Here is a 25,073-nt window from a genome sequence, read left to right as displayed (position 1 = left end):
CAAATCTTTCTACAAAGACTTTTTTCGTGCCTGTTAGATGGACGAAACCATATTGGATTTATTCCAGACATATTAAACATTCTATGTAAATACAATCTGTATGAATTTCTTATCACATATATTAGTGATGGCAACTTTCCTGATAAGCTGCAATGGAAACGTTTAGTTGTAAATGCAGTTGAATCAAAACATGATAATGACTGGCTGATTCGCATTAATTCAGACAATGACTTTAGGAGGTTTAAATATATTCATAAATCCGTATCTGCAGCTCATGTGTGGAAATTCCCCTCGAACAGCTCTGAAATTCGCACTGCATTGTTTATTGGAAAACTTATATCTACCGCTCCAACCCATGTTTTCAAATTTTGTGAAATTTGTGACCGTCCGTTCACTGACGTTTTCGTACATGCATGCTTTGGCTGTACGTGTACATCAAATATGCACAGCACTTGGATGGACTTAATAATAGAAAACTTTTGTCTCGACCTCTATGTTGAACTAAGTGAATGTGATGATGATTCCTTATATACAATCTGTCTAGGAAAAAACCCTTCAACCATGCTTAGTGATCCCGACTTAGAGTCATTCAAGCGACTTTGCTACATCCATGTAACAAAATCTGCATCCGAATACAATCGTCAATTGAACAATATAGTATAATGCTAGCACATGTAATATCGACAGCACGCGATATAAACTCTTTTGCTTTTGAACTGATCACTTTCATTTATATGTAAATATTGCGTATTTCTCACAACTTTATCATTTATATGTTCTGTTATTAATGTTTTAATGTATTGTTCATGATTATATAATTCATGTAATCTCTGTAAAGAGGAAATAAAGATATGAATGAATGAATGAGTAATAATGAGAAATATAAATGTGGCCATTTAAATGGTCCGATGTACATGTACCAGATGGTCAGGTATGTACATGTACATGTATGTAAATAAAGTTCACTGAGGAATGTTAATTTTTCCCTTTGTTGTTCCTCACAATATTGTGGAGTATGGTGTTCACGAACGTCATAAAATGACATTTATATCACGAGAATGCACGTCAACTTTACCAATAGGATTAATTAGGATTATCCAACACTTTAATTCGCTGTTAGACTTCGGCTACTGTTATCTTATGAAATGTCCATCCAAGTGTGTATCGGCAGGCGGTCTGCAGTGTGTGATGGGAAAAGTCGCGTGCATACGTCTGCTTCTGCTACCGATGTCACAAATGTAGCGTGTACTCAAAATAATAACATCGAGTGTGTAAAATGTGTGGAAGGCGATTCGAATAATAGGAAGAAATTCAACATGCAAAAGGCGGTTTCCAAAAGAGAGCAAACTTTTGACATTTATGATGCTTTGACCGACAAACTTGCAAAAAAGAAAACAACATTGGACAGATCAAATACTAGGACGTCTACAAGTAGTGAAAGTGTCAGCATGGAGAAAACGGTTAACAGTTCAGTGCAACCTAAAACCAAAGTAACAGGAGTGAAAAAGGGAAAGAAAAGGACCATTGTTTTAACAAAGACCAATAAAAACAAAGTGAACTTGAAAAAGGACGACGTTAAGAAAGTTAAGAAAGTCCCAGTTACTTATGCGTCTGGCATAAGAAAGAAACCGGCAGCGAATTCAAACTTGATAACAATTATTTTGGACGAAAACAACAACGTGAACAAAGGTGACGAAAAATCAAAGAAAACTGATAAAAAGTCTGTGAACATCGTTAAGGTGAAAAAGACGATTATAAAACGAAAAAAAATCGATATGAAACTAAATTTGAAACAGACATCAAAAACAAGTGACAACAGTACCGATAATCCTGCTAAACAAAGTGATTCTACCTGTGACAAAGGCACACAGAGACAGATTACAACGTGTACTGCATTGGGCAAAAATAAGAAATGCTTATCTGTACGAAACATTCATAGTAAGAGAATACGGAGTCGTTCCATTAGCTCATACCGAGGCTCACATTCGAATAGTTCATAATCATCTAGCAGTTTTGAATCGTCTTTCTCGGAATCGTCGTCTTCATCGTTAAGAAAACGTTATAAACACTCTTATTCCAGAGATAGAGAACGCTCATATTCAAGGAACATCTATCGATCAAGTCAATCATACTCTACTGAACGATATAGCAGATCATATTCTAAAGAACGATATAGCAGATCATATTCTAAAGAACGATATAGCAGATCATATTCTAAAGAACGATATCGCAGATCATATTCAAGGAACCGTTATTGTGAATCATATTCCAGGGAACGATATCGAAATCGTCGATCATATTCCAGGGAAACATTTGTATCTCGTCGATCACATTCAAGGGGACGATATATGCACCGACGTTCAGGCTCAAATTTAAGACGTCGCCAATCGTCTTCCAAAGATACTTTTAGCAGTTCTAGTGATAGCCAGTGCTTGCATTCCAGATCTCGTAGTCGACGCCGACGTTCTGATTCAAGATCTCGTAGTCTACGCCGACGTTCTGATTCAAGATCTCGCAGTCGACGCCGATGTTCAGATTCAAGATCTCGTAGTCGACGCGAACGTTCTGATTCAAGATCTCGTAGTCGACGCCGACGTTCTGATTCAAGATTCCGATATGCACGATCATCGAGAAGAAGACATTCATGCTCGGATAGTATTTCATCTCGTTCGTTTACTTCATATTCGTCTACCTCTGACTATGACTATGACTATTTTCCACTTCGAGACTATCCATATACCGATCCTTACTACACTATGCATCGATATTCTGTGTATTCCGATGATTGTTCAACATATTCCCGAAGTTATTCTCGATCCAGAAGCAGATCACACAATCGATCCATGTCTAGATCTAGTTTTACAGAATTTTCTTCAAGTTGCGACTCGTCACCGTCTCGCTCATCTAAACAGGATAGTTACGCACGAAATAGTGCATCATGCGCAGCCGGAAAAACGAAACCGAAAATGAAGAAGCGGGCTGTTGTCTGTAAACAAACCAAAAAGACGTTGAATAAAAATCCAACCTGGCCACTGTGACGTCAAAACCTAAGGTGATTACATCCTTTCAACCTTCCGCGGCTATAACCACCAATCTGCCACTGGTTATATCAATAAGCGATAGCGATGAAACAACCGACATCCCAAATGAAATAAACAGTACACCCGGAAGTAGTTCTTGTGCATCGAGATTAAATGCCGATCAGACGCACACCAATGATCAATCCGTGCTAAGAACGTCAAAGAAATATGAGTGTGTCATCAAATCAGTCCGCGACTTACAACCGACTAAAAGGACCGTAGACGTCATCAAATCAGTCGACTTACAACCGACTAAATGCGCCGTAGACGTCATCACATCAGTCGACTTACAACCGACTAAAAGCGCCGTAGACATAAATGAGTGTAGTAGTCAAACTAATACTGATCGCAGGATTGTGACCTTGACCTCTGTTCATTATGACAAAAACTTGAGCAGACAAAAATGTGTTGACACAACAACAATAGCGCTCAATGCTACTAAAACACAAAATACTCAAGGAAATGTCAAATTCAAATTGACCAACAAACTACCTACGATTTGTTACATAGGCCGCTCACAGGATAACACTATCAGACCTCAAACTATCGGACCTCAGATGATACAATCCAAGTATACCGCCGAACAATTAAGAATGTTAATAGAAATTGGAATCTCTTTACAAAACATTTTTAAAGATGTTTCGGAAAAAATCGTTGGTAAATATTCTCAATAGACAAGTGTACATTATCACGATTATGGTGCATAAAAATGTTGAGAAAAAAACACTTATTAAGTTTGATAGCTAAAATGAACTAGGATTATTTCAGTTGAATTGAGTTGTGCTGTGGTACTAGTATTCGTGTTGTGACAGTTCTAAGTACTCACATTTCAAAAGTGCTATATTCGCAATATTCATTGTTCATTTGTTGTTTAATCATGTTAACATGGTTAATGTGGTATTGAGGAAAAACGTTATTGGCAACTTTTCGAATCAAACATTGGACATGTTGGACAGTCTTAAATAGTGAATATTTTCCATGTAGAAACATTTATTTTGTGAATTTGTGGTTCAGGTTACAATGTCAGCCTTTAACTAACACCCGTTTAGTGTGAAAGTTTAAAAATGTTTTCACTCACATTACACAATACAAGTATGTAAAAAAACTACTGGTGCTATACTATTCATGAAATTTTGTTTGTGTTATCACAGGAGTTTGAAATCCTATCAGTAAGGGGGTAAAAATAAACCAAAGTCGACTATCAGAGTAGAGCTTCTCTCCAAGAGTCGACTTTGGTATATTTTTACCCCCTTATTGATAGGATTTCAAACTCCTGTGGTGTATATATATGTACAATAGCGGACAGACTGATAATCTGAAAGTGTGCGGATTATCTACATGTACAAAAATTTAAATCGTCAAAATCATAAACTTTTCACGGATTCAAGAAACATTTAAACTGTTAAAATGTGAAGTACTGATTATTTGAATTATTAATGAGGGCCCTCATGGGGTTTTTGATTATGTGATTACTTGGCCGTTTTTTTAATGATTATTTGATTATTAAGCCAAATATTTCATGATTATTTGATTACCTAGGACTGTATTTTTAGTTTATGATTATTTGATTACTAAAGATCAGCAAATATTTAATGATTATGTGATTATATTGGCAAAAAATGGTGATTATGTGATTACTAGGACCCCCCCCCCCCCCCCCATGAGGGGCCTCGTTAATATGAACATAAGAATTATGAAATGAGACGAACATGACAAAGTCGATTTTCAAATTATATTTGACTGCATTCTATTTTGAGAAAACTATATCCAGTATACCTGTATACTATAATGTTGAATTCATTTATCATTTCGGTGCCTTTTGTAGCTGCATATGCGGTATGGGCTTTGTTCATTGTTGAAGAATGTATGGTGACCTATAGTTGTTTATTTCTGTGTCATTTGGTCTCTTGTGGAGAGTTGTCATGGTTGTCTCATGGGCAATCATTTATACCACATCTTCTTTTTTTTTACAGTATATCATATATGTTGCTTTTTATGATTAATCACATGTAGTTGACTGTGTCGCCTGGATTTTCTCCAAAGCTCTTCATTAGGGTTATTTCTACCCAATCAGTCTTGTATCATATCCTGGAGTCGATTTCACAAAAACTTACGACTAAGATTGATCGTAAGTATACTGATTGGTTCTTGACTTGACACCAATCTTAGTCGTAATTTTTTTGAGAAACCTATTCCTGATCACCAATCATTACCTACCGAAATGAAAAGCAAACTCTTATATCTGTGAAATAAGAACAGGAGGAATTTGCATGTGTTAGGGTGTACGTGTGGATTTTTTTTAAAGGAATATTTTAAAAAGACGGCATTTTTTTTAAAGAAAAAGGAATGAACATGTATATATTGGTATGCTTTACCATGTTTACCCTACTATATATAGATCTTAAAACTGCTTTCTATTGAGAAAGAAAACAACAAACGTAGTATGCTTGCCAATGAGACAAAATAACGTCGATGTCCGAAATAATGGGTCATGCATGATTGCTTTTACTTCTATATTATTAATTTGCACGCTTAACATGCTTAAAGTCATAAGAAACCTCAAATTAAAAAAAATAATGCATATGAATTTTTATAACTCAATGGATAGTTTTCATTATAAAACTTATGTACATATACTTTTTTTCTGAAGAAAATTATTTAATTTGTTCGTATTTAGAAGAAGTGTACTTTATGTTAACTTCTACCTTCCAGGAAGTTGCTTATATAGGGAATCAATGAAGCGGGACTGGAGCGGGGCCCCCTCTTCGGAAGTCAATGGGCCCCCACTTATGAACATTTCTGGATCTGCCACTGCTCGTAAAAATCCGGTGATCGAAATACGCATGGATATCCTTAAAATAAACTATAAGTATCTGATTGTACATGTTAAAAACGTGCTCAATATCCATGCTTTTTGTTGATTGTTAACAAACACGTGACAATCGTTAAACTTCGGCTTCAAAGCACGAACTTTAATTACCTGCCATATTTTCATATCAACACTGACTGATTGAAAATAAATGACGATTATACGAAACTTACTCGAAAAAAATGATAAATCGTGCACAGAAGACTAAGTTTATGATGTGTGTATGCATTGGTACAAGAATTGGAATAACATTATTTTTCACCGGTCACTCGTTTCATACATGACTTTATTAATATCACAATGGTATGACTGTGTTCTTGGTTTTATATTGAGATAGTTAACTCACTGATCAAATTTCTAAACTACATCGTTGGTCTAATTTCTACCGCTACATCATTGGTGAAATTTCTAAGGCAACATCACTGATCATATTTGTATCGCCACATAATTGGTAAAACTTCGATTATCACACCACTTGTTAAATTTCAAACGCCAAATTACAGGTCATTTTTTTTACGCCGATTCATTGGTCAAAGTTCTTGCGCCACATCACTTGTGAAATTTCTAACGCCACATCATTGGTCAAATTTCTAATTCACATCACTGGTCAATTTCTAGCGCCACATCACTGGTCGAATTACAAACTCCACATCACTGGTCGAATTACAAACTCCACATCACTGGTTGAATTACAAACGCCCACATCACTGGTTGAATCACAAACGCCACATAACTGGTTGAATTACAAACTCCACATCACTGGTCGAATTACAAACGCCCACATCACTGGTTGAATCACAAACGCCACATAACTGGTTGAATTACAAACGCCACATCACTGGTCGAATTACAAACGCCACATCAATTGTCGAGTTCTAACGCCACATCACTGGTCAAGTTTCTTACACGCCATCACTCATAGGAAATCATTTGAAACATATCACACATAATGCTTTTGATTTTTAATCTATGGATGATGTAGGTACAACAGTAGCACATCGGGTATAATGATCCGAAACCATGGATTGATCTGAATCCCTACAGGGCCATTTATCAAAAAGAATTGTATTGTGCCCCATATTGTAATATTGTATTGTGTTGTTCATTGAGGAAATAAAGGAAGGAACGACACGAGTACCTTGTGGACAGGTCTGGTCTAGGTCCTTATAGGGTTAACAGTGGCGGATCCAAAAAGAGTCCATAAGGGGAGCCCACTAACTTCATTTATAGGGGTCCGCTCCAGTCATGCTTCACTGATTTCCTGTATAATCAACAAAGCTGTTCCCATAAAGGGGCCGGGAAGGGCTCCTGGATCCGCCTATTGTTTATGTGATTTCCTTATTTTTTTTGCTTTTTTTTAATTGATTTATATCTTCATCTTGTATTTATAACATGTGAATAAACTCATCATAGATACCATGATTGAAACTTTATATGTGCGCTAGACGCGCGTTTCGTCTACAAATGACTCATTAGTGACGCTCGAATAAAAAAATGTTAAAAATGAACAACGGTTAATTACTACTTCCTCTAATTTATATATATTAATGTGGAAAATTACATTTTTAACTGTATAGTTAGAATAATAGTCCCAGAATTGTTAAACCGATCGCGATATATGTATATTGTATTATATATATAAAATATATATGAATTAGACCGATACATTTATATTGTCTTCGTTTCAACTACGTTGATTTCAAGTGATTATGACAGAAACCATTGCAATAACCTATTGTACAATATAAATGGCGCCATATAGAAAATCTGCAACAAATAAAATTGTTTTTGAGTAATTTGAATTGAGGAGATGTCATCAAGCAATGCCATTCTCGTGTTATCTCGCGTTAATCGCGTCAGATGCAGGCGACAGACACTCGTTAAGCTATCTTCCTAAATCTACAATCAATGCATTACCATCTATAAACTTTTAAATATTTAATGATTGGGTTTTTATCCGATTCCTGAATAAATACGAAAATGAAAAGATATCTTATTAGTTTCAAATTCCAAATGACAGGATTGTTATCAAAATTTTACACCATCATAGGTTTACTTGGGGAAAAGCAAAAAAAAAGGTGATCCCCCCCCCCCCCTTTTCCAAAAAAATAAATTGCTCCCCATTTTTCTGCAAGACATTATTTTTTCGTTACTTTTTCTTAAATATCAATCATATTAATATTTTCTGTGTTAAATTTGTGTAAAAATTAGAAATGTCAATTGATATTTGTTTGCTAGTATATTGATGGTCCCGGTGGTATCACCGTCCAGGAGCCAGTACTTCGGTACTTTATGGCATGAGAACATGAGATGTCCGCGGGGGGTATCAACATTTCAGGAACCAGTATTTAGGTATAAGATTTTCTCGTATTGATCTGATTCGGATGATTCCTTTAGACTTAATAGTTTTTAGTTTTTCCTAATAGCTTTTTTAGGTTTTGCATTTCAAATATGTTGTCGTCGAGCATCACTGACGAGGCAGTTGTTGAAATGTGAATCTAGATCTGCACGATGCAGAAAATTAGTACTGTGATCGGACTTAGAAATATAGTTAATCAGTTAATGGCAATACAATTGAACTGAAGTTTAGCGACTTAATTTATGCTCAGAGTTGAGCTGTTTAACAGTACACGATAACAACGTAGAGTTGCGTCCCTTTGACTTCGATCTGATAAATCATATTAAAAATGTGTAATTTTTCCTATCAATATAAGCTAGACAATTAATTATGTATAAACCAGACTAAAGTTGATACCATCAAATTTTCTGTCAATTTTGTCGCCTTGTTTTGTTTTACATTTCATTTGCTCAACCATTTTGTAAAAGTTATCAAATTTTATATCATAACTGTTATTCTAGGTGGTATTCAGATATTTTATCAAGTATTGACAAATTTTCTATATTATTTGATCTTTGATATCCCATGGCAGTTGGCGCGTGCATAAATTTACAGACGATCGGATTTGGCGCCAATTCCATCTAACTTTCTCAATGGTCGTCTGAAAGTCGGAGAAAATATAGAAAAACGATACTAAACGAGTTGTTTGGTCAGTTTGATTAAAATAATGGACAATTCATGTCTGTATTGTCCAGCCGAGGCTATCTATCACCCTGACAATCTATGTTAACTAGGCGTCGGAATCAAGCCATTAAAATCCAATAGTTTGTGTTTCAGAAAACGGCCATCTCCGACAGGCAATTAGTTTTTGAGGATAATAACAGGATTATAGATTATAGATTATAGATTATAGGATTATAGATTACAGGATTATAGATCGACGGTGTTGTTTTTTTTTAAATTCTCATTTTAGTTAAAAGTGTGAATTTCTAAAATAAAATATGAAACAGACATAAAAAAAAAATATATTGGATATCAAATACAACGACAGTTGCTTGGGACATGGACCCCACTTACTTAATTACTTTGTTTTCTATGTTGTATAATTTTCTTTTTACGAATTTTAAAGCACAAACAAATATTATTTAACAAATATACCCCTAGCGCCTCTTCTTGGAGCTAGCTCTGTTTTAACCCCCTGCTTTTTGCTATTCCTTCGGGTTTTTTTGATTATACAAATAGTAAAATAGTTATTATTTGCGGATCCACAAAAGGGGGTTCCAATACCTCGACCCCCTTTTTACAACTTTTGTCTTTATATGGGAATATATCGTTGAAACACCCCTTTTTTAAATGCTGGCTCCGCGCCTGGTAAATGACACCTATGAGCAATTACCACAATGCACCGACTGTTTTTGTGCTCGTACTCAAAAATCAACCAATCAAAATGCTGGATTTCATATTTCGAGCGTGAATTGTGTGCAAAGTGGGTCTTTGATTGGAAAAAAACCCACCAACGTTAGAAATTGAACTACTTAACACTCTATGCATTAACCTAACATTAAGCTCCATACACCCCCCCCCCCCCCTAAAATCTGACTTTTTAAAGATATTTTTACGCTGACTAGGTGCGGATCTAGAATATTTCTTATTTTAATCTTTGACGAAAATTTATTTATTCAAACAAGCAAAGACAAAATTCCTTTACTGGCCCCTTCTGGTCCCAAGGAAAATTGTGCTTATTAGTACGTTTTTATCATTTTTTGACTCGTGTCCTTCTGTTATGTAAATTTTGTCGATGGGCTCCTATTTACATGAACAACGCATTTTACAAGTTTTAGTAGAACGTAAAAATGTGACCCAAGCACAACAAGCGGTGGTGGTGTCCCTTATTAATTCGCAAACTACACTAACCACAGACAGAGGCGGATCCAGGGGGGAACCCTGGGGGGGCCCGGGCCCCCCCTTTCGTGGGAAAAATTTGGTTGATTATATAGGGAATCATTGAAGCATGACTGGGGCGGCCCCCCCTTAGGTCAGTCAGAGCCCCCCCCCCCCCCCTTTTAGGAAAAGTTCTGGATCCGCCACTGACAGATCATGGATCCGCAACTGAACTTGAAACGCCGTATCTATGTATCAATCACGTGGTATCAATCCCAATCAATAAAAAAAGTCGCGTTTGTTTGAATCCTCCTCTTACAAGTGTCATTCGATAACTTGGCGTTCTAGCATATATATCTCTACAGTGGCGGATCCAGAACTTTTTGTAAAAGGGGGACGCTGACTGACCTAAGATGGGGGCTCCAGTTACGCTTCAGTGATTCCCTATTTAATCAACCATTTTTTTCCCACGAAAAGGGGTCCGGTCCACCCCTACCCCCTGGATCCGCCTATGCTCTATACCATTGCACTCCGGTTTAATATATAAGCCCCGCCCCCATTTTACGGCTTAATTCGAAATTCGTGCCCTTACCCGCAAATATACAAAAATATTTTTTGTGATTCATTTCGAATAACGCGACATTCCTCGGTCTAAAAAAACGAATGAAATCGGCTATCAATATATTCATCGTCATTGAACCGAGAAAAAATTATGAAACTGAAACACATAAAATAAATAATTATCTGAATTATATAAATAGTTATATAAAACATAAAACTTTTAGAAATGTAAAATTGTTTTTTTTAATAGGCCTATATGTGTGAAATATAAAAAGCTTCTTTTTCACACTTTTTTTTTACAGGTATATAGTATTATCCTTTTTTACGAGACTTCATTGAAGTAAAACATAGCGTTATGAATGAAGTGTGGAGTCGGATTAATATCTTTATGAAATATATCATTGCTGTCATCAAGTTGTCTTTTAAAATTATTTTAAATTGTTTCCCCGAAGAAATCTTGTCAAATAGAGTGCTTTTCAAATATTATACGGACTATCTGATAAAACATTTTAAGCAACGAGTACTGGCGACATACACCCGCGCCAAAAAGTCTAGACGAATCACGTGCTTGTAATTGACCAATCAACCGGACCGTTATCTAAATAACTAACTGTGTTAAAGATTTGTAGGTAGTTTACACAATTTTATTAATTATGGCAGAAAATGAATCTTTCAAAATAAAAATACGAAATTAATTGTATAAAAAGCCTGAAGTTCCAAAGTTTATAATTTTTGGGTAAAATCTATACTTATATTCACAGAAATCGAAGTGTAAACAGATGCATTTCAATGAATGGCCGTACAGGTAAATGATTTCTGACCTTGCACCCCTCGATCAACAATAGACTAACCCAGGTCAAAGCAGCTATGATTGCAATGTTTTGAACACGAAATTCTAATATTTGTTATGAATTATGGTCATTTTAAAGCAAAATGGATTAGAACATGATATGCGACAGTTCAATCAATACACGAAATTGAATTTGGAGATTTTTCAGTGACGGAATTCTCTTATTTATTTACCTGTTTTGGATTTTACGGAAGGTGTGTTAAACTTTGTGTAACAGAGCCCCCATAATTATCAAAGGTGTTTGTATATTTAATTGACGGGAGCTTCATCAATTACAGTTGTTGTAATTATCGGATTAATGCTAATTAACAGTTTGATCTAACGGGCACCTGCTGAGATAATTAGGTCGAGCAGTGTTTACAAACCTATACGATTGTGACACAAAATGTGATTTTCATTAGAATCAGTGTTAATTAAACCGTTAGAACATCTACTGTATCTCCATTCATCAACAACGTTCTCGCCAAGGTATTCGGTATAATATTGTTTTCTACTGTCTCTCCATTCATCAACAACGTTCTCGCCAAGGTATTCGGTATAATATTGTTTTTAAAGAACATCTACTGTCTCTCCATTCATCAACAACGTTCTCGCCAAGGTATTCGGTATAATATTGTTTTTTAAGAAGTAAATAACAAAGAGTCAAATGTGGCTTGTTTACGATTTATGTTCCGTTCTAAAAGGTCTTCCCACGTGAAGCGCTTGTGGAAAAGTCGTCTCGCACAACATGAAACCGAGAGTTCGGATGAAAACAATCCAGAAGAATTAGAGAAAAAATCAGTCACTCAATCAATACTGAAAAGATTAAAAGAAAAACAATTAGAAATGTTGATACAAAGTGTGGAGAGTAAAGGCGAGGAACACTCAGGGTGTGTGTTGTTACCTAAAGGAGATTTACGGCTCGGGAGGAGGTGTGTTGAACCTCATATTCTGTGCCTTCAGATCTGGAGATGGTCGGACATATCAGAGAGTTCAGAACTTCGGAGAATGCCGTTCTGTGAGACTGTTGACGATGATGTTTACGTGTGTTGTAACCCTTATCATTGGAGCCGAAAGTCAGGTAATTCTACAGACATTCCATAAACTTATAAACCAAATCAGGGGGCCTACAAAGGGGAAGGTTTATTGTAGAAAAAAGGGGGGTTTGTGTTCATGTCGTTAAAGTTATGATGGGCTACACACAGACAAAGGGGGAATGTTTATTGTAGAAAAAAGGGGGGTGTTGGTGTCCATGTAGTAAAAGTTATGATTCTTTCTAGTGAGTACGTAGTAAAGGGTACCCAATGCTATTTGTAGAATAAAAGGGGGGTTGGTGTTCATGTTGTTAAAGTTATGACCCTTTCAAGTGAGTTGTATCTTTGGAGCCATACATGTACATCAGTGTAACTGGGGGAAATGTTTATTGTAGAAAAAAGGGGGATGGTGTTAGTGTGGTAAAAGTTATGATGGGCTACAAACAGACAAAGGGGAATGTTTATTGTAGAAAAAAGGGGGGGATTGGTGTTCATGTGGTAAAGTTATGACCCTTTCAAGTGAGTAGTATTTTTGGAGCCGTCACTGATACAGGTACTTTATATAGTGATAGTACTGTAGACACTTCACAAGTAGATTTATACGTTGTCGGTTTATCTATAGTATAATATATTTGGGCAGTATAGGTAGTACGTTATAGGGTAAATGTTAAGAATGTCACAGGACATAAAGTCGTAAATTATTATTTGAAAGGATAAAAGTCACAAATAATAGAACAAAAAGTCACAAAAAATTGTTTTAAAATATTTAAGAGAAAGATCTAAAACAGTTTAGTAAATAGCATGAATAGTACTATCGTTAAACTACATGTAGATAACTGGAGATTTATATCTCTGTACCATCAAGCTGGTTATAACTTAGTATACCAAGCCACTTGACATTTTGTTTTCTTTATAATAATTATTTATTTGTAAAGTAGCTCTATAAACATGCATTGGCGGATCCAGGGGGGGGGGGAGGGTCCGGGGGTTGGAAAAAATAATCTCTAAACTTAATTGTGACTTTTTGTCCTCTGCCTCTCAGTCCTACATTCATGACATTTGTATATAGTTTTTGCTCTGAAACTACTTAATAGTTCAAGTTTTTCCATACAAAATTATGACAAGTCTACCTATATATCTCTAATGTTAATGATAAACATGATAAATAGTTACATGTACATAAATAATTCAATATCTTCCTAAGTTTTGATCTTGATGTCTGTCCCTTTACTTGTTATTAACAAATTCAGTTAAAAAAGAAAAGTAGCCCATAAACTTGCTTAACTTGTGAATTTTGGAAATTTAGATTTAAGCAAATAGAAATAAGAAGATGTGGTATTATAGCTTATAGGACATTAAGTTTTTATCCTTGTCTGTTCTCAGTTATGTCCCTTTATAACTTTATATGATATGCAAACAGGGGCATCATCTGTGTCCCATGGACACATTCTCCATTTATTTATAACACAATGCCAATTACACATTGCAGGTAAAAAATAAGTTTGTCTATTGTCCATTGTACCTTAGTTACTTTGTGTACATCATTGTACAAATATATCAGTTAAAATATCACCTTGGTACTGTTTACCTTACTAAAGGTGACCCAAGAAATTATCACTATAAATCACAAAACTCAACATAAGTTTTAAGCATAATTTGTACCTTTTAACACATATGATGTACCCTTTAACACCTATGATGTACCCTTTAACACATACGATGTACCTTTTAACACCTATGATGTACCCTTTAGCACCTGTTTCACTTACCTGTCAATATAATGATGTCTTCATTACATGTCTTCTTAATATCTATATCAATCCACAGGAACACAACCTACCAAGTCTACAGGAAAATAAAAAAAGAGATTCTTCAGGTTGTAGTGGTCATCATGGTCAGTGGCTGATCCAGGGGGAGGGTATCTGGGGTTGGAAACCCCTTTTTTTTGGAAGATCAATGCATTTGAATAAGGATATATGGAGACCCCCCCCCCCCCCCCCTTTTATTCTGGGGTGGGACCCCCTTTTGGAAATAGTTGGATCCACTCCTGAGTGGATGTTCTTCATTTAAAACTGACTGCAATGACGCACTGTGACTGGCAAATGATTTCTCTCTTAATTAGACCACTTAGCAATGCTAAAGGAGCACATTTTGATTTGTCAATGTTTATAGAACAACTTGCTTAGTAAAAACATTTTTAAGTTCAGTCCAGAAAAACACATTAGATACATATTTGAAAAATAAGGCAATTGTAGTTTTATTTCTGTGTCTTTATCATGTACTGATACCTCACTGTATTCATAGACTAAATTGGCTAGAAATGTTTATATGGAATTCTTCTATGTGAAGGTGAGAAATGTTTATATGGAATTCTTCTATGTGAAGGTGAGAAATGTTTATATGGAACTCTTCTATGTGAAGGTGAGAAATTTTTATATGGAATTCTTCTATGTGAAGGTGAGAAATGTATTGTGGTTGAATGTTATATTTACACAACAAGTTAAAATAATATTTATATTTAGTTACAATTAAATGACAAAATATTTTCTTTGTGGTTTAATGTTAAAAACAAATTATTTTGTACTATAATTGTCGATAGAACATTCCTGCATGCATTCAATGTGCTTCTTTAGCATGCTAAGTGGTATAATTAACACGATTGACGTGTAAAAGACTGAATGAATTGGAGGGGCTATCAGATTCTATACAACTGTTGTTGTACATGTAGCTATGTCATGTATGTTCCCTAACATTGTTAGGATTTCTACCCAACTTCTACTGCAAAACCTGTATTCACACCTTAATGAGGTTCAGCACACAAGGATTGCTGCTACATTGTTCATGTTTATATTCTTTGTTGAAAAGTGTAAAGGTCATGGCCTCCACTGACACCAAATTCTTGGACTCAACACTTAAATGTCCTGGCAAATAGGGGTTGTGGATATGTTCTAAAAAGTAAGTAGGTATTCTGGGGAAGATCCATCATTTTTCCCAAAAACCAAGGATCAAGGGGGTACAAACCACATGTCCCAATTCAAATGCATTAATCGTCCAAAAAAAGGGGGGCTCCAACCCCCAGGAACCCCCTCCCTGGATCTGCCACTGGTAATGCAGTTTTCACTGTGAATTTATAGTGGATCTGTCACTGGTATTGCAGTTTTCACTGTGACTTTATAGTGGATGTGCCACTGGTATTGCAGTTTTCACTGTAACTTTATAGTGGATCTGCCACTAGAATTGCAGTTTTCACTGTGAATTTGAATTGAGTGATACAATTTTTTTGGGGACATGAATGAAAATTTAGATTTCAAAGTGCATCATACCACATCTTCTTATTTTTATAGAAATTTGTACATTTCTGTAAGACTTTTTATGTATTTTTGGTATATTTATAGTGTAAGTTGACTTTGATCCAGTTTTTGGTATATTTATAGTTCAAGTTGACTTTGCTATTTTTGGTATATTTATACCATTTAAACATGTTAAATTTATTTTTCAGATGAATCAGAATCACCATTTCTAGGAAGGTCAGCTTTAGAACGGGTACATATTACAGGTCAGTACAATTAGTCATGGATCTGCTTACACCACATTTAAAAATAGCATTAGAAGTTAATGAGAGAATTTTAGATAGAATAGATGATCTTTTTGCCATTTAGTTTTATGATATTATCTCCCTTGATTTTTAACAGATGTTCTGCTCAAATTTGAAAAGTTTGTTATTGACTTGATATCTGAGGTAAAATATGGGATTTTGAATAAATTTGGATAGATGCACTTAATTATAAGAAATAGAACATATGTGTTATTGCAGGGAGTGAGCAAATTTTATATGAAATATTTAACAACAATATTCCTCACCAACTCTCCTTATTGTTAAGGGGAGATAATTGAATACAGTAGAAAATGATAAAGGGAGACAAGTCTTCAAATTTGATCTTATTTACTATAATTCTTTATTTATTACACAGCAGGGGCAGTTCCAGCCACTGAACAGTTTGAAAATTTGAGTATTTATTCATTGAAGTATGATTATGATTAGACTTACTGTATCATTACTAAAATAAATCTTCCATACTAATTTTACTCTATTTTAATTTAATATAGAAGAAAAATTTATTGTAAATCATATATCAAAGTTCATCAATTTTATTTAAGATTTTGGCCAATCAGAAATGGGAACAGATGAAGTGGTTTCCACAGAAACAGGAAATACTCCCACTCCTCATCAGTTAAATTATTCAGGTAAGTTGTAGAAAAATAGGAATATTCAGTAAAATTGAAATGAGAAGTAACCTGGTACCTATTTCTACTCACCTATATTAAACAGATACCTAATACTCATGGCCTGGTATCTTGAGATGAGAACTAGCCTGGTACCTATTTCTACTCATCTATATTAAACAGATACCTAATACTCATGGCCTGGTATCTTGAGATGAGAACTAGCCTGGTACCTATTTCTACTCATCTATATTAAACAGATACCTAATACTCATGGCCTGGTATCTTGAGATGAGAACTAGCCTGGTACCTATTTCTACTCATCTATATTAAACAGATACCTAATACTCATGGCCTGGTATCTTGAGATGAGAACTAGCCTGGTACCTATTTCTACTCATCTATATTAAACAAATACCAAACTCATGGCCTGATATCTTGAGATGAGAACTAGTCTGGTACCATACTCATGGCCTTGTATTGTGAGATGAGAACTAGCCTTGTACCCATTTCTAAGTATCAGTATTAAACAGATACTATACTATGCATGACCTAGTATCATGAGTTGAGCCTAATACCCATTTCTATTTATCATAATTAAACTGGTAACCTTTATCATTCCACTGAAGTTCCAAATTAGTATCTCCACTTTATCTGTATTTGAGAGGGTACTAAAGACAGAACAGAGAACTCATCCTCTGGTACCAAACACATATCTTAGCTGAGAACTAGCCTGGTACCTATTATTCAGAATTACAATGGTAACCTAGCACATTCCACTGTAGCTGAGAAGTAGAATCTATATAAAACAGGTACTACAGTACACATTTTGAGAAAGGCTTCCCAAACACCCAAGTTTTTTCTAGGTGTGACACCAGGAAACTCCGACATCCCTCCCTAGGTTCTCGGAGAAATTTGGGAGTATTCCCTCCGACTTCCGCGTAAATTCGCTACCCTTTGTTTATTGTATTAGCGACATCTCTCCCAGTCCGGTGTAGATTTATTATCAGGTACCCTAGCTTGCACCAGCCCCTCAAGTGTTCTCTCTGATTGGCATATTATTAAATGTTTTGAAACTGATCATGACTTAGGAATTTGTTGTAGACTGGTGACTTGTAGTCTATACAGGAGACAGGGATACAGTTATCTCATTATTGTAATTATTCTGTGTATAGTGATTAATTATTGAATGATGAATTATTTCTCTGTCTTTTACCTTGATTATACTAAGTGTCTAAAGAAAAACAACACCTGTTTCTGAATTTACAATGAATATATATACTAAGTGTCTAAAGAAAACCAACACCTGTTTCTGAATTTACAATGAATATATATACTGAGTGTCTAAAGAAAACCAACACCTGTTTCTGAATTTACAATGAATATATATACTAAGTGTCTAAAGAAAAACAACACCTGTTTCTGAATTTACAATGAATATATATACTGAGTGTCTAAAGAAAAACAACACCTGTTTCTGAATTTACAATGAATATATATACTAAGTGTCTAAAGAAAAACAACACCTGTTTCTGAATTTACAATGAATATATATACTGAGTGTCTAAAGAAAACCAACACCTGTTTCTGAATTTACAATGAATATATATACTAAGTGTCTAAAGAAAAACAACACCTGTTTCTGAATTTACAATGAATATATATACTGAGTGTCTAAAGAAAACCAACACCTGTTTCTGAATTTACAATGAATATATATACTGAGTGTCTAAAGAAAAACAACACCTGTTTCTGAATTTACAATGAATATATATACTAAGTGTCTAAAGAAAAACAACACCTGTTTCTGAATTTACAATGAATATATATACTGAGTGTCTAAAGAAAACCAACACCTGTTTCTGAATTTACAATGAATATATATACTAAGTGTCTAAAGAAAAACAACACCTGTTTCTGAATTTACAATGAATATATATACTAAGTGTCTAAAGAAAAACAACACCTATTTCTGAATTTACAATGAATATATATACTGAGTGTCTAAAGAAAAACAACACCTGTTTCTGAATTTACAATGAATATATATACTGAGTGTCTAAAGAAAAACAACACCTGTTTCTGAATTTACAATGAATATATATACTAAGTGTCTAAAGAAAAACAACACCTGTTTCTGAATTTACAATGAATATATATACTAAGTGTCTAAAGAAAAACAACACCTGTTTCTGAATTTACAATGAATATATATACTGAGTGTCTAAAGAAAACCAACACCTGTTTCTGAATTTACAATGAATATATATACTGAGTGTCTAAAGAAAAACAACACCTGTTTCTGAATTTACAATGAATATATATACTAAGTGTCTAAAGAAAACCAACACCTGTTTCTGAATTTACAATGAATATATATACTGAGTGTCTAAAGAAAACCAACACCTGTTTCTGAATTTACAATGAATATATATACTGAGTGTCTAAAGAAAACCAACACCTGTTTCTGAATTTACAATGAATATATATACTGAGTGTCTAAAGAAAACCAACACCTGTTTCTGAATTTACAATGAATATATATACTGAGTGTCTAAAGAAAACCAACACCTGTTTCTGAATTTACAATGAATATATATACTGAGTGTCTAAAGAAAAACAACACCTGTTTCTGAATTTACAATGAATATATATACTGAGTGTCTAAAGAAAAAAACCAACTGCATCAGTATTTTAATTTTACAATGTATTCTTATAAACAAATCATCTCTTTTTTAAGTTTATCTGTTGTCTTTTTGGTTAAATTTGTATTGGATTGCAGGTTATAAAGATGAATTTTTCCCAAAAAATCTCAGAACTTCAGACAGTATATTCAGAAATTATTGCCTGCATTTATTATGGCTAGTACAGTTTTGAAGAACATACTTAAATAGACAATTAAATATTGCAATTTCATGAAAATCCCCATATATATATACAGATAAGTGAATGATATACAATAAAATTGAGAATGGAAATGGGGAATGTGCCAAAGAGACAACAACCCGACCATAGAAAAAAAAAAGCCTGGGAGTTTCTTATTACTGTGGATTCATTTATTTTTGTGGGTATCAATTTTCGTGGATTGCTAAAAACTTACCTTTTCCTAGATATTTGATTTCATGGTTTTGCCAATCTCTACATACAAAGCCTATTGAAAATATGTTATTCATTCAACATTTTAATTCGTGGTTCATCTGTATCCACGAAACCCACGAAAATTGGTATCCAACAAATAAAAATAAATCCACAGTTATTGAGATGGTCACCTACTCAAGTGATGGATCCAGGGGGAGGGTTCCAGGGGTTGGAATCCCACTATATTTTGGATGATCAATGTATTTAAATTGGGAACATATAGATGGAACCCACTTATATTTTGGATGATCAACATGATCAATTCATTTGCCCCCTCCCCCACACACTTGATGTTATACCCTGATATTGTGACAGTCTGCACCAAAAACTTTTCAACTTCTTGGATGAAAGTAAATATAAAAATTTGTCAATTTATACAGGTTATATGTCTTTATTAAACATGTTGAATTTTGAAAAATTTTACTGGTCAAAATAAATATTTATATATCAATATATATAAGTCTTCTGCCTCAGATTAGTGGCTAAGGGTGAAGACTATTGTGGTACATAGACAGCACTGGTACATCATCGTACATGTATTACTTGTGATATGATTTGTGATGTTAGTAAAATAGTATAATATCCATTAGGGGGTAGGGGCCTGACAGTGCAGACTATTGAGGTACATAGACAGCAGTGGTACATCACCGTACATGTATTACTTGTGATATGATTTGTGATGTTAGTAAAATAGTATAATATCCATTAGGGGGTAGGGGGCTGACAGTGCTGACTATTGAGGTACATAGACAGCAGTGGTACATCACCGTACATGTATTACTTGTGATATGATTTGTGATGTTAGTAAAATAGTATAATATCCATTAGGGGGTAGGGGGCTGACAGTGCAGACTATTGAGGTACATAGACAGCAGTGGTACATCACCGTACATGTATTACTTGTGGTATGATTTGTGATGTTAGTAAAATAGTATAATATCCATTAGGGGGTAGGGGCCTGACAGTGCTGACTATTGAGGTACATAGACAGCAGTGGTACATCATCGTACATGTATACTTGTGATATGATTTGTGATGTTAGTAAAATAGTATAATATCCATTAGGGGGTAGGGGGCTGACAGTGCAGACTATTGAGGTACATAGACAGCAGTGGTACATCACCGTACATGTATTACTTGTGATATGATTTGTGATGTTACTACAATGTACATAGTAAAATAGTATAATATCCATTAGGGGGTAGGGGGCTGACAGTGCAGACTATTGAGGTACATAGACAGCAGTGGTACATCACCGTACATGTATTACTTGTGATATGATTTGTGATGTTAGTAAAATAGTATAATATCCATTAGGGGGTAGGGGCCTGACAGTGCAGACTATTGAGGTACATAGACAGCAGTGGTACATCACCGTACATGTATTACTTGTGGTATGATTTGTGATGTTACTACAATGTACATAGTAAAATAGTATAATATCCATTAGGGGGTAGGGGCCTGACAGTGCTGACTATTGAGGTACATAGACAGCAGTGGTACATCATCGTACATGTATTACTTGTGATATGATTTGTGATGTTAGTAAAATAGTATAATATCCATTAGGGGGTAGGGGCCTGACAGTGCAGACTATTGAGGTACATAGACAGCAGTGGTACATCACCGTACATGTATTACTTGTGGTATGATTTGTGATGTTACTACAATGTACATAGTAAAATAGTATAATATCCATTAGGGGGTAGGGGCCTGACAGTGCTGACTATTGAGGTACATAGACAGCAGTGGTACATCACCGTACATGTATTACTTGTGATATGATTTGTGATGTTAGTAAAATAGTATAAAATCTATTAGGGGGTAGGGGGCTGACAGTGCAGACTATTGAGGTACATAGACAGCAGTGGTACATCACCGTACATGTATTACTTGTGATATGATTTGTGATGTTACTACAATGTACATAGTAAAATAGTATAATATCCATTAGGGGGTAGGGGCCTGACAGTGCTGACTATTGAGGTACATAGACAGCAGTGGTACATCACCGTACATGTATTACTTGTGGTATGATTTGTGATGTTACTACAATGTACATAGTAAAATAGTATAATATCCATTAGGGGGTAGGGGGCTGACAGTGCTGACTATTGAGGTACATAGACAGCAGTGGTACATCACCGTACATGTATTACTTGTGATATGATTTGTGATGTTAGTAAAATAGTATAATATCCATTAGGGGGTAGGGGGCTGACAGTGCTGACTATTGAGGTACATAGACAGCAGTGGTACATCACCGTACATGTATTACTTGTGATATGATTTGTGATGTTACAACAATGTACATAGTAAAATAGTATAATATCCATTAGGGGTTAGGGGGCTGACAGTGCAGACTATTGAGGTACATAAACAGCAGTGGTACATCATCGTACATGTATTACTTGTGATATGATTTGTGATGTTAGTAAAATAGTATAATATCCATTAGGGGTTAGGGGGCTGACAGTGCAGACTATTGAGGTACATAAACAGCAGTGGTACATCATCGTACATGTATTACTTGTGATATGATTTGTGATGTTACTACAATGTACATAGTAAAATAGTATAATATCCATTAGGGGGTAGGGGGCTGACAGTGCTGACTATTGAGGTACATAGACAGCAGTTGTACATCATCGTACATGTATTACTTGTGATATGATTTGTGATGTTACTACAATGTACATAGTAAAATAGTATAATATCCATTAGGGGGTAGGGGGCTGACAGTGCAGACTATTGAGGTACATAGACAGCAGTGGTACATCATCGTACATGTATACTTGTGATATGATTTGTGATGTTACTACAATGTACATAGTAAAATAGTATAATATCCATTAGGGGGTAGGGGGCTGACAGTGCTGACTATTGAGGTACATAGACAGCAGTGGTACATCACCGTACATGTATTACTTGTCATATGATTTGTGATGTTACTACAATGTACATAGTAAAATAGTATAATATCCATTAGGGGGTAGGGGGCTGACAGTGCTGACTATTGAGGTACATAGACAGCAGTGGTACATCACCGTACATGTATTACTTGTGATATGATTTGTGATGTTACTACAATGTACATAGTAAAATAGTATAATATCCATTAGGAGGTAGGGGGCTGACAGTGCTGACTATTGTGGTACATAGACAGCAGTGGTACATCACCGTACATGTATTACTTGTGATATGATTTGTGATGTTACTACAATGTACATAGTAAAATAGTATAATATCCATTAGGGGGTAGGGGGCTGACAGTGCTGACTATTGTGGTACATAGACAGCAGTGGTACATCACCGTACATGTATTACTTGTGATATGATTTGTGATGTTACTACAATGTACATAGTAAAATAGTATAATATCCATTAGGGGGTAGGGGGCTGACAGTGCAGACTATTGAGGTACATAGACAGCAGTGGTACATCACCGTACATGTATTACTTGTGATATGATTTGTGATGTTAGTAAAATAGTATAATATCCATTAGGGGGTAGGGGGCTGACAGTGCTGACTATTGAGGTACATAGACAGCAGTGGTACATCATCGTACATGTATTACTTGTGATATGATTTGTGATGTTACTACAATGTACATAGTAAAATAGTATAATATCCATTAGGGGGTAGGGGGCTGACAGTGCTGACTATTGAGGTACATAGACAGCAGTGGTACATCATCGTACATGTATTACTTGTGGTATGATTTGTGATGTTACTACAATGTACATAGTAAAATAGTATAATATCCATTAGGGGGTAGGGGGCTGACAGTGCTGACTATTGAGGTACATAGACAGCAGTGGTACATCATCGTACATGTATTACTTGTGATATGATTTGTGATGTTACTACAATGTACATAGTAAAATAGTATAATATCCATTAGGGGGTAGGGGGCTGACAGTGCTGACTATTGAGGTACATAGACAGCAGTGGTACATCATCGTACATGTATTACTTGTGATATGATTTGTGATGTTACTACAATGTACATAGTAAAATAGTATAATATCCATTAGGGGGTAGGGGGCTGACAGTGCTGACTATTGAGGTACATAGACAGCAGTGGTACATCACCGTACATGTATTACTTGTGATATGATTTGTGATGTTAGTAAAATAGTATAATATCCATTAGGGGGTAGGGGCCTGACAGTGCTGACTATTGTGGTACATAGACAGCAGTGGTACATCATCGTACATGTATTACTTGTGATATGATTTGTGATGTTACTACAATGTACATAGTAAAATAGTATAATATCCATTAGGGGGTAGGGGGCTGACAGTGCAGACTATTGAGGTACATAGACAGCAGTGGTACATCACCGTACATGTATTACTTGTGATATGATTTGTGATGTTACTACAATGTACATAGTAAAATAGTATAATATCCATTAGGGGGTAGGGGCCTGACAGTGCTGACTATTGAGGTACATAGACAGCAGTGGTACATCACCGTACATGTATTACTTGTGATATGATTTGTGATGTTACTACAATGTACATAGTAAAATAGTATAATATCCATTAGGGGGTAGGGGGCTGACAGTGCTGACTATTGAGGTACATAGACAGCAGTGGTACATCACCGTACATGTATTACTTGTGATATGATTTGTGATGTTAGTAAAATAGTATAATATCCATTAGGGGGTAGGGGGCTGACAGTGCTGACTATTGTGGTACATAGACAGCAGTGGTACATCACCGTACATGTATTACTTGTGATATGATTTGTGATGTTACTACAATGTACATAGTAAAATAGTATAATATCCATTAGGGGGTAGGGGGCTGACAGTGCAGACTATTGAGGTACATAGACAGCAGTGGTACATCACCGTACATGTATTACTTGTGATATGATTTGTGATGTTAGTAAAATAGTATAATATCCATTAGGGGGTAGGGGGCTGACAGTGCAGACTATTGAGGTACATAGACAGCAGTGGTACATCACCATACATGTATTACTTGTGATATGATTTGTGATGTTACTACAATGTACATAGTAAAATAGTATAATATCCATTAGGGGGTAGGGGGCTGACAGTGCTGACTATTGAGGTACATAGACAGCAGTGGTACATCAT

General features: G+C 35.3%; 3 protein-coding genes across 4 annotated transcripts in view; all 3 read left to right on the top strand.

The window, feature by feature from the left end:
* Positions 1–1,145: 1,145 nt before the first annotated feature.
* On the top strand, positions 1,146–2,000 carry LOC139494662 (uncharacterized). The gene has a single exon (XM_071282824.1). The coding sequence runs from the start codon at positions 1,146–1,148 to the stop codon at positions 1,998–2,000; it is 855 nt and encodes a 284-aa protein (XP_071138925.1).
* A 348-nt stretch (positions 2,001–2,348) lies between these two features.
* LOC139494661 (uncharacterized protein DDB_G0287625-like) lies at positions 2,349–3,038 on the top strand. The gene has a single exon (XM_071282823.1). It carries the CDS (start codon positions 2,349–2,351, stop codon positions 3,036–3,038), a length of 690 nt encoding a protein of 229 aa, XP_071138924.1.
* Positions 3,039–11,498: 8,460 nt separating this feature from the next.
* The window catches only part of LOC139496451 (mothers against decapentaplegic homolog 6-like), a 32,957-nt gene continuing 19,382 nt past the window's right edge, over positions 11,499–25,073 (top strand). Inside the window, exons 1-4 of one of the 2 annotated variants that reach the window (XM_071285067.1) lie at positions 11,499–12,047; positions 12,178–12,639; positions 16,092–16,148; positions 16,751–16,837. In XM_071285067.1, the coding sequence (XP_071141168.1) occupies positions 12,246–12,639; positions 16,092–16,148; positions 16,751–16,837 (538 nt within the window). In that variant the 5' untranslated portion in view covers positions 11,499–12,047; positions 12,178–12,245. Of the gene's footprint in view, positions 12,640–16,091; positions 16,149–16,750; positions 16,838–25,073 lie in introns of both variants that reach the window. The other variant, XR_011657662.1, reaches the window with a different exon arrangement.

The sequence above is a fragment of the Mytilus edulis genome, chromosome 11 (assembly GCF_963676685.1).
Source record: "Mytilus edulis chromosome 11, xbMytEdul2.2, whole genome shotgun sequence".
NCBI classification, from domain to species: domain Eukaryota; kingdom Metazoa; phylum Mollusca; class Bivalvia; order Mytilida; family Mytilidae; genus Mytilus; species Mytilus edulis.
The sequence above is the reverse complement of the archived record's forward strand: the minus strand, read 5'-3'. Positions and strand labels throughout refer to the sequence as shown.

Excerpts from the sequence above, each read along its gene's own strand:
- LOC139494662 (XM_071282824.1), top strand. The coding sequence starts at position 1,146 with ATGTCCATCCAAGTGTGTATCGGCAGGCGGTCTGCAGTGTGTGATGGG.
- LOC139494661 (XM_071282823.1), top strand. The coding sequence starts at position 2,349 with ATGCACCGACGTTCAGGCTCAAATTTAAGACGTCGCCAATCGTCTTCC.